This window comes from Oncorhynchus keta, chromosome 35 (assembly GCF_023373465.1).
Source record: "Oncorhynchus keta strain PuntledgeMale-10-30-2019 chromosome 35, Oket_V2, whole genome shotgun sequence".
Classification (NCBI taxonomy): Eukaryota; Metazoa; Chordata; class Actinopteri; order Salmoniformes; family Salmonidae; genus Oncorhynchus; species Oncorhynchus keta.
The window spans coordinates 67,935,800-67,946,767 of record NC_068455.1 but is presented as its reverse complement, the minus strand read 5'-3'; the positions used below and the strand labels follow the sequence as shown (position 1 = coordinate 67,946,767).

General features: G+C 46.7%; 1 protein-coding gene and 1 long non-coding RNA gene across 18 annotated transcripts in view; one reads left to right on the top strand and one right to left on the bottom strand.

Moving 5' to 3' along the window:
- Nucleotides 1–336: 336 nt before the first annotated feature.
- LOC118369183 (rho guanine nucleotide exchange factor 11-like) overlaps nt 337–10,968 on the bottom strand; it is a 35,867-nt gene continuing 25,235 nt past the window's right edge. Inside the window, 12 exon segments of the mRNA XM_052497377.1 lie at nt 337–2,766; nt 2,969–3,101; nt 3,192–3,523; nt 3,865–3,966; nt 7,729–7,959; nt 8,093–8,263; nt 8,430–8,488; nt 8,696–8,776; nt 8,942–9,023; nt 9,241–9,423; nt 9,785–9,860; nt 10,359–10,507. Coding sequence (XP_052353337.1) covers nt 2,708–2,766; nt 2,969–3,101; nt 3,192–3,523; nt 3,865–3,966; nt 7,729–7,959; nt 8,093–8,263; nt 8,430–8,488; nt 8,696–8,776; nt 8,942–9,023; nt 9,241–9,423; nt 9,785–9,860; nt 10,359–10,507 — 1,658 coding nt within the window. The 3' untranslated portion in view covers nt 337–2,707.
- LOC127916105 (uncharacterized) lies at nt 3,949–7,560 on the top strand. Of its 17 annotated transcripts, XR_008093406.1 has the most exons (9): nt 3,979–4,404; nt 5,211–5,412; nt 5,609–5,692; nt 5,833–5,938; nt 5,995–6,756; nt 6,869–6,974; nt 7,031–7,226; nt 7,395–7,478; nt 7,535–7,560. It is a non-coding gene; the product is annotated as an uncharacterized LOC127916105 (long non-coding RNA). The 17 variants fall into 17 exon arrangements; XR_008093416.1 differs by lacking the exon at nt 7,535–7,560 and having other exon boundaries at nt 3,979–4,354; nt 5,301–5,328; nt 5,665–5,748; nt 5,805–5,938; nt 7,031–7,417; XR_008093403.1 differs by lacking the exon at nt 7,535–7,560 and having other exon boundaries at nt 3,979–4,354; nt 5,217–5,412; nt 7,031–7,417.

Sequence of the window (10,968 nt, the reverse complement as noted above, 5' to 3'; positions counted from 1 at the left end):
AATTTTTCCCAGGTCAAACCAATTGAGGCTGCTCACTGTCACCCCCACAGCTCTCCTCAAAGTGGTCAACTTCAATGATACGGGAGGCCCTAAAAGACAATACATTTGTCGGTCCCTTGAGAGAGAAATTGGCCTGATATTTCTGTACTCAATAGTGGATGTATAATGTGTGAATAAATATGCTTACTGGTAGCATCATTTGATTCAGGATCTGTAAATGTTCATGGTAGAGTTAGTTTCTTTCTCATATCAACGAAGGTGGGCGAGTTAGGACTCAATCCTTTTTTCAAAGTTATTATTTTTAATGTCACAATACACATGAATCTGCAACAAGACTTAATTTTCCTTCTTCGCAGCTAACAACCGCACCATTTATTCAAACGTGAGAGAAAATAATGTACACTTTTTTTCGTATCTACAAAAATAAAATCAAAAGAAAGGACAAAGGCTTTCCAGGAAAAATACAAGATTGTGATTTCTATATTACATAAGTGAACGAGATTAAAAGAGAAAAGGATCATTAAAGACATGTGTATGCCCTAGTTTGTTGTGCAGCGGTTTGACAAAGGGAGGAACCATCAGTTCTAACCTCTAAACGAGAGAGATGGTTAGAGAACTCAAGACAGAAATGTAGGAAAAACACAGACAAAAGACCAGAAGAAAAATAACTAACTCAAAAGAGTTGGGTAAACAAATGTTGAGCTAAGAGACAGAATGAAAGTAAGAGTCTGGAATCGTCCACCATGCCAAGGTAAACGAAAAATCTGCATCCCCTCTGGAGCCCCAACACGCACTGTAGTGTTACACATACATATCGTACGCTGACCCCACACACACACACACACACACACACACACACACACACACACACACACACACACACATATTGTACACTGACCACACACACTGTAGTGTCACACAGACATATTGTACACTGACCACACACACACACCGTACGCTGACCACACACACACACACACACTTTAGTCACAGACATATCGTATGCTGACAACACACACTCACTGTAGTGTCACACAGACATACCGTATGCTGACAACACACACACACTGTAGTGTCACACAGACATATCGTACGCTGACCACACACACAAACCGTACGCTGACCACACACACACACACATACCGTACGCTGACCACACACACATATATCGTACGCTGACCACACACTTAGAGGGTTAACAGACTTCCTCTCCCAATGAATACAAGTCGTCTGTGCAAAAGGTGTCTTTCAGTCCAAACCTATGCCACTCTGTATGAAGGAACATCCCTTCATGTTTTTTTTGTGCCAGTACAGCAAACACTAGTATTACACACAGTATTACACACACAATACAGTAGAGCGTTCTTTAGGAAACGATGACGACATGATAGACATCTGTGCATTCATTGAACATGTATCCTTTTTCGTAGTGGTCATCGCTGTATGTCTAGGAGTAGCGCTGCAGACGAGACAACAGCCCTTCAGTAGAGAACAGTGCGGTAGTGGTGTTACCACGGCGCGTTACTGAGGTCACCGGGAAGATGTTGTCGCTACAGACAACCCATCCCGTAGCTTAGCAGCTGTACATACATGCAGGACTTGCTGCATACGTCAGAATGACTGACCGACCACCATCTTGGTTATCCCTTAACAACAACACACCTCTTCCTTCATGGCGTTTCTCTCCTGTGTGATTATCAAACATATGTATCACATAACATGAATGATTTTATGGATGAATGAGGACTGTGCATGTTGTGATCTCCTTCCTTCCTTCCTTCCTTCCTTCCTTCCTTCCTTCCTTCCTTCCTTCCTTCCTTCCTTCCTTCCTTCCTTCCTTCCTTCCTTCCTTCCTTCCTTCCTTCCTTCCTTCCTTCCTTCCTCTTGGCCCAGTGCAATAAACCTGAATATATAGATACATAACACAGTCAGTCCTTCGATCAGCCTCCATGGCAGGCATACTATACTGTAAAGCAACCAGCGGTAAAGAACTGCCATCTTGGCTCAAACTAGGTGCAGCTTTGACTCCCAATAGAGCCGGTGATCTGTCCAGTGTCCTATCCCTCACCAATCCAATCAGCTTTGGCGTATGGATACATGACAGAGGATGCATTGTGGGTAAAGTGCCGGGTTCCTTCAGTTGTCCAGTCGTTATTTTGTCAAAACATCAGTCACTTCTCAACTCTCTCCCTTGAACCCAGTGTTCTTTTCAAAGTATACTAACTTCTCCTTCCAATGCTGACAACCTTATTCATTCCATTGAACATTTTATCCTTGACATTACTCAATTTAGATTCCTCTCACTTCTTGTACTCTCTTTGCTTCTTCACACAACTGTTTCATCACTGCTTCTCTCCATTTCCCCCCTTCATCTGTCCATCCTCTCGTCCCAGGACTCTTTCCTGCTCCGCAGAGGTCAGAGTTCACCCTAACTCCATGCTGGGGGCAGCCCCTTGGGTGTCAGGGGGCAGGGGCATCAGTCCTGCATCAATTCCTGGTCTCCCAGGGCAACGCCAACGACACCCCGGTACTTCCTGGATTCTGCTCCCATGAGCAGTGCGTGCTGGGATTGGGCTGATGGTGAGGGGTGTGAGAGGGGGTTAGGGGGTAAAGGTTGGGGTCCCAGTCCATCAGTGTGTGTGTGCGTGTGCGTATGTCTACGGCAGGGTGGGAGTAAGTCTGTTAAGTCCACGCTGAAATGACAACGTTAGAATCCAGTGGACAGGATCTTCAGCTTGGCTGGCTCTGCTGGGCTCGCCTCCTTTCCTGGAGGGAGAGAGAGAGAGAGAGAGATGTCAATAACAGAACTGATGTAAACACAGACAAACACAAACCAACAACCAGAAAGGTCCATATTGAATTTGAAGGTTTAAGAAATGCCTTTATGAAATGTGGTATCCAGACCAAATCTTTCCACAAAACCTCTTCTGTATGACCCTGACCTCTTCTATCTAACCCCTGAACTCACCGTCCCCTGGGTCCCGGTCCAGAAACGGTGTCCTGACGACGGTTGCCTGGATATGAAAGAGGTCACCAGACTCTGGATTGACAGGCGGCTCTCTCAGTGTTTTCAGGAGCTGGTGATGAGCTGTCTCTATGTCCTGAGGGGGTTATGAGGGGAGAAAACGACAACGAAAGATTAGCATGGAAACAACGTCCAAGTGTGTGTGTGTGTGTTTAAAACGCCTTACCCTCAGCTGGTGCAGCTTTCTCATCAACTCTTCGATGGTGTGGAAAATGTCATCCACGTTTTTGATTATATGGCTCTGGAGGCTCTTTTGTGATTGACTCTGCCCTTCCTGCCGACTCAGATTTCCCCTCTCCGATTGATTGTCCGCAGACATGATGGAAGCGACCTGCCCTTCTTTCTCATGAGTCTGTACGGGCGATGAAATCACTTCCTGTTCCAGATCAGGAAGTTCAGTGGTGGTCGGGGTGGGGGGGTCGTTGACCTCATCTGTGTGACTCTCGTCCAGCAGTCCCTCTCCCTGCTCTGTAGGCATCGCCAGATAGAACACGTTTCCTGCAGCACAGTGGGTTTACAGAGTTGCAATGAGCACCCGCGGGAACAAAAGTCAATCTCCATGTTAAATTGACACTACAACTGTGAAATCTTATAGTATGCAGCTAGAGGGTTGTGTTCAGTAGGTATGAATTGGAAAACGTTTAAAAAAATGGAAAAACGAAAGTGAGTGTTCTTATTGGACAAATTCAGGCAGAACCATACGATCTGCGTTTCAAAATAGTTCTCTGGACACGACTCTGGTGTAGTAGTCACAAACCTCAGACAGAGAGACTTGGACCTAATGGAAGATATTCATGAAGGTTTGAAGAGGACAACTAGACTGACGACTGGAGCATTACCCCGTACACTGGCCTCGCCTCTCGGCTCAGGTGATTGGTCAGAGTGGAGGGTGGCATCTTCAGTGATGTCATCAGGGATAGAAGGGGAGCCCGCAACCACTGCTGAGGACAGATGGAGTGAAAGAGTGAGTGTAAGTGGAAAGAGGTGATATTGTATGAGAGTGTGACAGACAGAATGAGATCCGAAAACCAGATCAACTGAATCTAACAGAGGAATGTGACCATGCAGAAGGTAAAGGAGGAGTGTGACCACGCAGGAGGTAAAGGAGGAGTGTGACCACACAGAAGGTAAAGGAGGAGTGTGACCACGCAGAAGGTAAAGGAGGAGTGTGACCACGCAGAAGGTAAAGGAGGAGTGTGACCACGCAGAAGGTAAAGGAGGAGTGTGACCATGCAGAAGGTAAAGGAGGAGTGTGACCATGCAGAAGGTAAAGGAGGAGTGTGACCATGCAGAAGGTAAAGGTGGAGTGTGACCATGCAGAAGGTAAAGGTGGAGTGTGACCATGCAGAAGGTAAAGGTGGAGTGTGACCATGCAGAAGGTAAAGTAGGAGTGTGACCATGCAGAAGGTAAAGGAGGAGTGTGACCATGCAGAAGGTAAAGGTGGAGTGTGACCATGCAGAAGGTAAAGTAGGAGTGTGACCATGCAGAAGGTAAAGTAGGAGTGTGACCATGCAGAAGGTAAAGGTGGAGTGTGACCATGCAGAAGGTAAAGTAGGAGTGTGACCATGCAGAAGGTAAAGGTGGAGTGTGACCATGCAGAAGGTAAAGGAGGAGTGTGACCATGCAGAAGGTAAAGGTGTAGTGTGACCATGCAGAAGGTAAAGGAGGAGTGTGACCATGCAGAAGGTAAAGGAGGAGTGTGACCATGCAGAAGGTAAAGTAGGAGTGTGACCATGCAGAAGGTAAAGGTGGAGTGTGACCATGCAGAAGGTAAAGTAGGAGTGTGACCATGCAGAAGGTAAAGGAGGAGTGTGACCATGCAGAAGGTAAAGTAGGAGTGTGACCATGCAGAAGGTAAAGGTGGAGTGTGACCATGCAGAAGGTAAAGGTGGACCATGCAGAAGGTAAAGGTGGAGTGTGACCATGCAGAAGGTAAAGGAGGAGTGTGACCATGCAGAAGGTAAAGGTGGAGTGTGACCATGCAGAAGGTAAAGGTGGAGTGTGACCATGCAGAAGGTAAAGGTGGAGTGTGACCATGCAGAAGGTAAAGGTGTAGTGTGACCATGCAGAAGGTAAAGGAGGAGTGTGACCATGCAGAAGGTAAAGGAGGAGTGTGACCATGCAGAAGGTAAAGGAGGAGTGTGACCATGCAAAAGGTAAAGGAGGAGTGTGACCATGCAGAAGGTAAAGGAGGAGTGTGACCATGCAGAAGGTAAAGGAGGAGTGTGACCATGCAGAAGGTAAAGGTGGAGTGTGACCATGCAGAAGGTAAAGGAGGAGTGTGACCATGCAGAAGGTAAAGGTGGAGTGTGACCATGCAGAAGGTAAAGGAGGAGTGTGACCATGCAGAAGGTAAAGGTGGAGTGTGACCATGCAGAAGGTAAAGGTGGAGTGTGACCATGCAGAAGGTAAAGGTGGAGTGTGACCATGCAGAAGGTAAAGGAGGAGTGTGACCATGCAGAAGGTAAAGGAGGAGTGTGACCATGCAGAAGGTAAAGGTGTAGTGTGACCATGCAGAAGGTAAAGGTGTAGTGTGACCATGCAGAAGGTAAAGGTGTAGTGTGACCATGCAGAAGGTAAAGGAGGAGTGTGACCATGCAGAAGGTAAAGGAGGAGTGTGACCACGCAGAAGGTAAAGGAGGAGTGTGACCACGCAGAAGGTAAAGGTGGAGTGTGACCACGCAGAAGGTAAAGGAGGAGTGTGACCACGCAGAAGGTAAAGGTGGAGTGTGACCACGCAAAAGGTAAAGGTGGAGTGTGACCACGCAGAAGGTAAAGGTGGAGTGTGACCACGCAGAAGGTAAAGGAGGAGTGTGACCACGCAGAAGGTAAAGGAGGAGTGTGACCACGCAGAAGGTAAAGGAGGAGTGTGACCACGCAGAAGGTAAAGGAGGAGTGTGACCACGCAGAAGGTAAAGGAGGAGTGTGACCACGCAGAAGGTAAAGGTGGAGTGTGACCACGCAGAAGGTAAAGGAGGAGTGTGACCATGCAGAAGGTAAAGGAGGAGTGTGACCATGCAGAAGGTAAAGGAGGAGTGTGACCATGCAGAAGGTAAAGGAGGAGTGTGACCACGCAGAAGGTAAAGGAGGAGTGTGACCACGCAGAAGGTAAAGGAGGAGTGTGACCACGCAGAAGGTAAAGGAGGAGTGTGACCACGCAGAAGGTAAAGGAGGAGTGTGACCACGCAGAAGGTAAAGGAGGAGTGTGACCACGCAGAAGGTAAAGGTGGAGTGTGACCATGCAGAAGGTAAAGGTGGAGTGTGACCATGCAGAAGGTAAAGGAGGAGTGTGACCATGCAGAAGGTAAAGGTGGAGTGTGACCATGCAGAAGGTAAAGGAGGAGTGTGACCATGCAGAAGGTAAAGGTGGAGTGTGACCATGCAGAAGGTAAAGGTGGAGTGTGACCATGCAGAAGGTAAAGGTGGAGTGTGACCATGCAGAAGGTAAAGGTGGAGTGTGACCATGCAGAAGGTAAAGGTGGAGTGTGACCATGCAGAAGGTAAAGGAGGAGTGTGACCATGCAGAAGGTAAAGGTGGAGTGTGACCATGCAGAAGGTAAAGGAGGAGTGTGACCATGCAGAAGGTAAAGGTGGAGTGTGACCATGCAGAAGGTAAAGGTGGAGTGTGACCATGCAGAAGGTAAAGGTGGAGTGTGACCATGCAGAAGGTAAAGGAGGAGTGTGACCATGCAGAAGGTAAAGGAGGAGTGTGACCATGCAGAAGGTAAAGGTGGAGTGTGACTATGCAGAAGGTAAAGGTGGAGTGTGACCATGCAGAAGGTAAAGGAGGAGTGTGACCATGCAGAAGGTAAAGGAGGAGTGTGACCATGCAGAAGGTAAAGGAGGAGTGTGACCATGCAGAAGGTAAAGGTGGAGTGTGACCATGCAGAAGGTAAAGGTGGAGTGTGACCATGCAGAAGGTAAAGGAGGAGTGTGACCATGCAGAAGGTAAAGTAGGAGTGTGACCATGCAGAAGGTAAAGGTGGAGTGTGACCATGCAGAAGGTAAAGGAGGAGTGTGACCATGCAGAAGGTATGGGTGGAGTGTGACCATGCAGAAGGTAAAGGTGGAGTGTGACCATGCAGAAGGTAAAGGTGGAGTGTGACCATGCAGAAGGTAAAGGAGGAGTGTGACCATGCAGAAGGTAAAGGAGGAGTGTGACCATGCAGAAGGTAAAGGTGGAGTGTGACCATGCAGAAGGTATGGGTGGAGTGTGACCATGCAGAAGGTATGGGTGGAGTGTGACCATGCAGAAGGTATGGGTGGAGTGTGACCATGCAGAAGGTAAAGGTGGAGTGTGACCATGCAGAAGGTAAAGGAGGAGTGTGACCATGCAGAAGGTATGGGTGGAGTGTGACCATGCAGAAGGTAAAGGAGGAGTGTGACCATGCAGAAGGTATGGGTGGAGTGTGACCATGCAGAAGGTATGGGTGGAGTGTGACCATGCAGAAGGTAAAGGAGGAGTGTGACCATGCAGAAGGTAAAGGAGGAGTGTGACCATGCAGAAGGTATGGGTGGAGTGTGACCATGCAGAAGGTATGGGTGGAGTGTGTATTATCAAACATTCAGATGTCATTCTGTAGAGTCTGACTTCATTTGATCATATTAGACACCAACGTAGCTCCACAAAGAAACAAGCAGTAATTTAATGAAAATGGACAACAATATTAGGTTACTGTCTAAATCTTCTGTCCTCGTTTACCTTTCCTCACAACATGCACACTGGGGCACTCCACCTCCGAGGGCGGGGCTTCTGCGTGCTCAGCCTCCCATTGGCTGGGACTGACGCCAAGGAGAGTCTCAGAGGACAGCGGCCTCTGGTGGTAATTGAACGGGCTCCTCTCATTGGCTGCCTCGTTTGTGGGCTTTCCATCTGAGCCGTGACTCCACCCATCTTCCAGGTCGCGGAAAATCAGCTGCCTTAGCGTCTCCACTGAAAAGGCAGAAAAGTGGTATTGAATAAGTGGAAAGTCGATTCTCAACCAAACACATTCTAGTGACGCTAGTACATACGTATACAAAATAATATTTTAATATGTTCAAGTCAAGTCTTGTTGCTTTCTCACCGTCTTCAAGAGCTGCCTCTGCTACTCCAATTCGTCGCTTGACGTAGTCCTGCCCCTCCCCGCAGAAGAAAGCTCCTGATTGGTCCGTTGGTGTGGTGCGTGCGAGCTCGTTATCCTCATCGTTAGGGGAGTCCGTCTCCATGAAAACGACCTGCTCCGTCATCGAGTCGTCTAGGGAGATTAAAGATCATCAATGTGATGAAAGACAGAGCAGAGTTGGGGAATGATAGAGAATATTACTGTACAGAAATATCCTACAGAAATAAATATTTATATCTGTAGTCACTATAATCCACTCCAAAAACATACACTTCCTTACTAACACAATTTTTCTCACCTGATTGATAGACATGGCTGCCAGTTGAGACAGGGGAAGCGTTGCCAAGACTTGGGGAGCTGAGAGAGAGATAAAGAAGAGAGAGATAAAGGAGAGAGAGGTAAAGGAGAGAGAGGGTGAGGAATGAGTGAGAAGACAGAAGAGAGATCAATGAGATGGAATCAGTACTGCTTAAGACAACTATAGCGAATGGTCTGCAGTGCTATCAGAGTCTACAGATCTTCAATGTTAATTGTTAGAAACGGGCCAGTGTAAGGATTACTCACAAAATAGGTGTGGATCTGTTATTGGTCGAAGGTGAGGAGCCAGCAACCAATGAGATGGTCTTTTCAAGTTGGTCCTTCCAGCTGTTAAAAATATAAATAAAATGGCACTCAAAAACGTCCACCAAAGCTTTTCCATGTGATGAGTAAAATGCTGCAGGTTAAAATCCTGATGAAACTCTACATGTATATTATCTGTAAACTAATCTCTATTCCTGGTATAGATATGAATGATGTAGATGTGCTCACATGTTTTTCTCTGAGGACGTCCCCGCTACCAGTTCATAGATCTTTCTCTCTGTGGTGCTGATGACGTACAGGGCCTTGTTGTCTGAGGGAATCAGACACAATCAAACCATCATCATCATCACCACAGGGATAATAAAGCCATTATCTTGCAAAATGATTGAGATCCCATTTCCTGTTATTACATTGTTGTTACAGCATTAAACTGTTGTCTAAATCTAACCCAGATCACTGATTCATCTATACACAACCATTGGCCACTCCGCACTTTGTCCCATAACCCCTGACCTCTAACCTCTTACCTGTGGCCACAGAGCGCACCAGGAGGGAGTCTAGTTGGACCACGGGGCTGAAGGAGGCCTTGGTGTCCCCGCTACCACCTCCTCCTCCCCCCAGCCAGCGGGACGGGCAGCGCAGTAGCAGCCGGTCGTCTGGACCTCTCTGGAGCAGAACCAGCAGGTCTGATAGCAGCAGGGCCTGGATCTCTGAGAGATGAAGGAGAACCAGAACCATACGGTTAGAACCCTTACAGAACACTGAACACTAGAACTTAGAACCTGCAGGTCTGACAGCAGTAGGGCCTGGATCTCTGGGAGGGAAAAGAAATCAAGTCAAAGATAGTCACCCAAAAAGTTAACAAAGGCACAAATGATTCAACTCCCAGTGTATTATCTGGTGACTGAAGCAACAATACAGCAGAATCAGAACACTGACTCCCATATGGAATACATGTCTGGGACAGTGTCTCCCGGAGTCTCTCGCAGCTGATTCCTTTTAGCTCTGGACAGAGGAGCCAACAGAATCTAAAGCACAACAGTTCTATCTGTGGAGTGTTGTGGGTCTTACCTAAAGTTTTGTCTTTATTGACTTTCCAGGTGAGAGGACCCTCATGGATCATTGTCTTACTGGTCAGGTCCAGACTCTGACAGGACAGAGGACATCATCAGAATAAAACTGTTATACTATGTGTTGGAGGAAGAGACTAACGTTGAAGAGGTGGAAAATACTAATGTTGAAGAGGAGGAAGAGACTAACGTTGAAGAGGAGGAAAATACTAATGTTGAAGAGGAGGAAAATACTAACTTTGAAGAGGAGGAAAATACTAACTTTGAAGAGGTGGAAAATACTAACTTTGAAGAGGAGGAAAATACTAACGTTGAAGAGGAGGAAAATACTAACTTTGAAGAGGAGGAAAATACTAACTTTGAAGAGGAGGAAAATACTAACGTTGAAGAGGTGGTAAATACTAACTTTGAAGAGGTGGTCAATACTAACTTTGAAGAGGTGGTCAATACTAACTTTGAAGAGGAGGAAAATACTAACTTTGAAGAGGTGGTCAATACTAACTTTGAAGAGGTGGTCAATACTAACTTTGAAGAGGAGGAAAATACTAAAAACTCTGAAGAGGAAAAGGAGGTACCTTGAACTGTGGCGTGGGGTCCAGCCTGCGCTGGTATTGGTTGAGCCGTTGCCGGTGTTCAGTCTCCCTGACGACTTCATTGACGGCCTGCAGAATCCCGCGGCAGCAGGCCTGTGCACGTTGGAGAGGCGGGAGGTCTGTGGAGCCAGCTGTAGGAAGACGTTACACCCAGTGATATCACAACATCAAATAGGACCAGTTAGTTCAAAGCAGTAGCTATTCTTAAAACACTACTAAGACTAACCTACTCGCCTATCTACTAAGACTAACCTACTCGCATAACTACTAAGACTAACCTACTCGCCTAACTACTAAGACTAACCTACTCGCCTAACTACTAAGACTAACCTACTCGCCTAACTACTAAGACTAACCTACTCGCCTAACTACTAAGACTAACCTACTCGCCTAACTACTAAGACTAACCTATTCGCATTACTACTAAGACTAACCTACTCGCATAACTACTAAGACTAACATATCACCTAACTACTAAGACTAACATATCACCTAACTACTAAGACTAACATATCACCAACTACTAAGACTAACATATCACCAACTACTAAGACTAACATATCACCAACTACTAAGACTAACATATCACCAA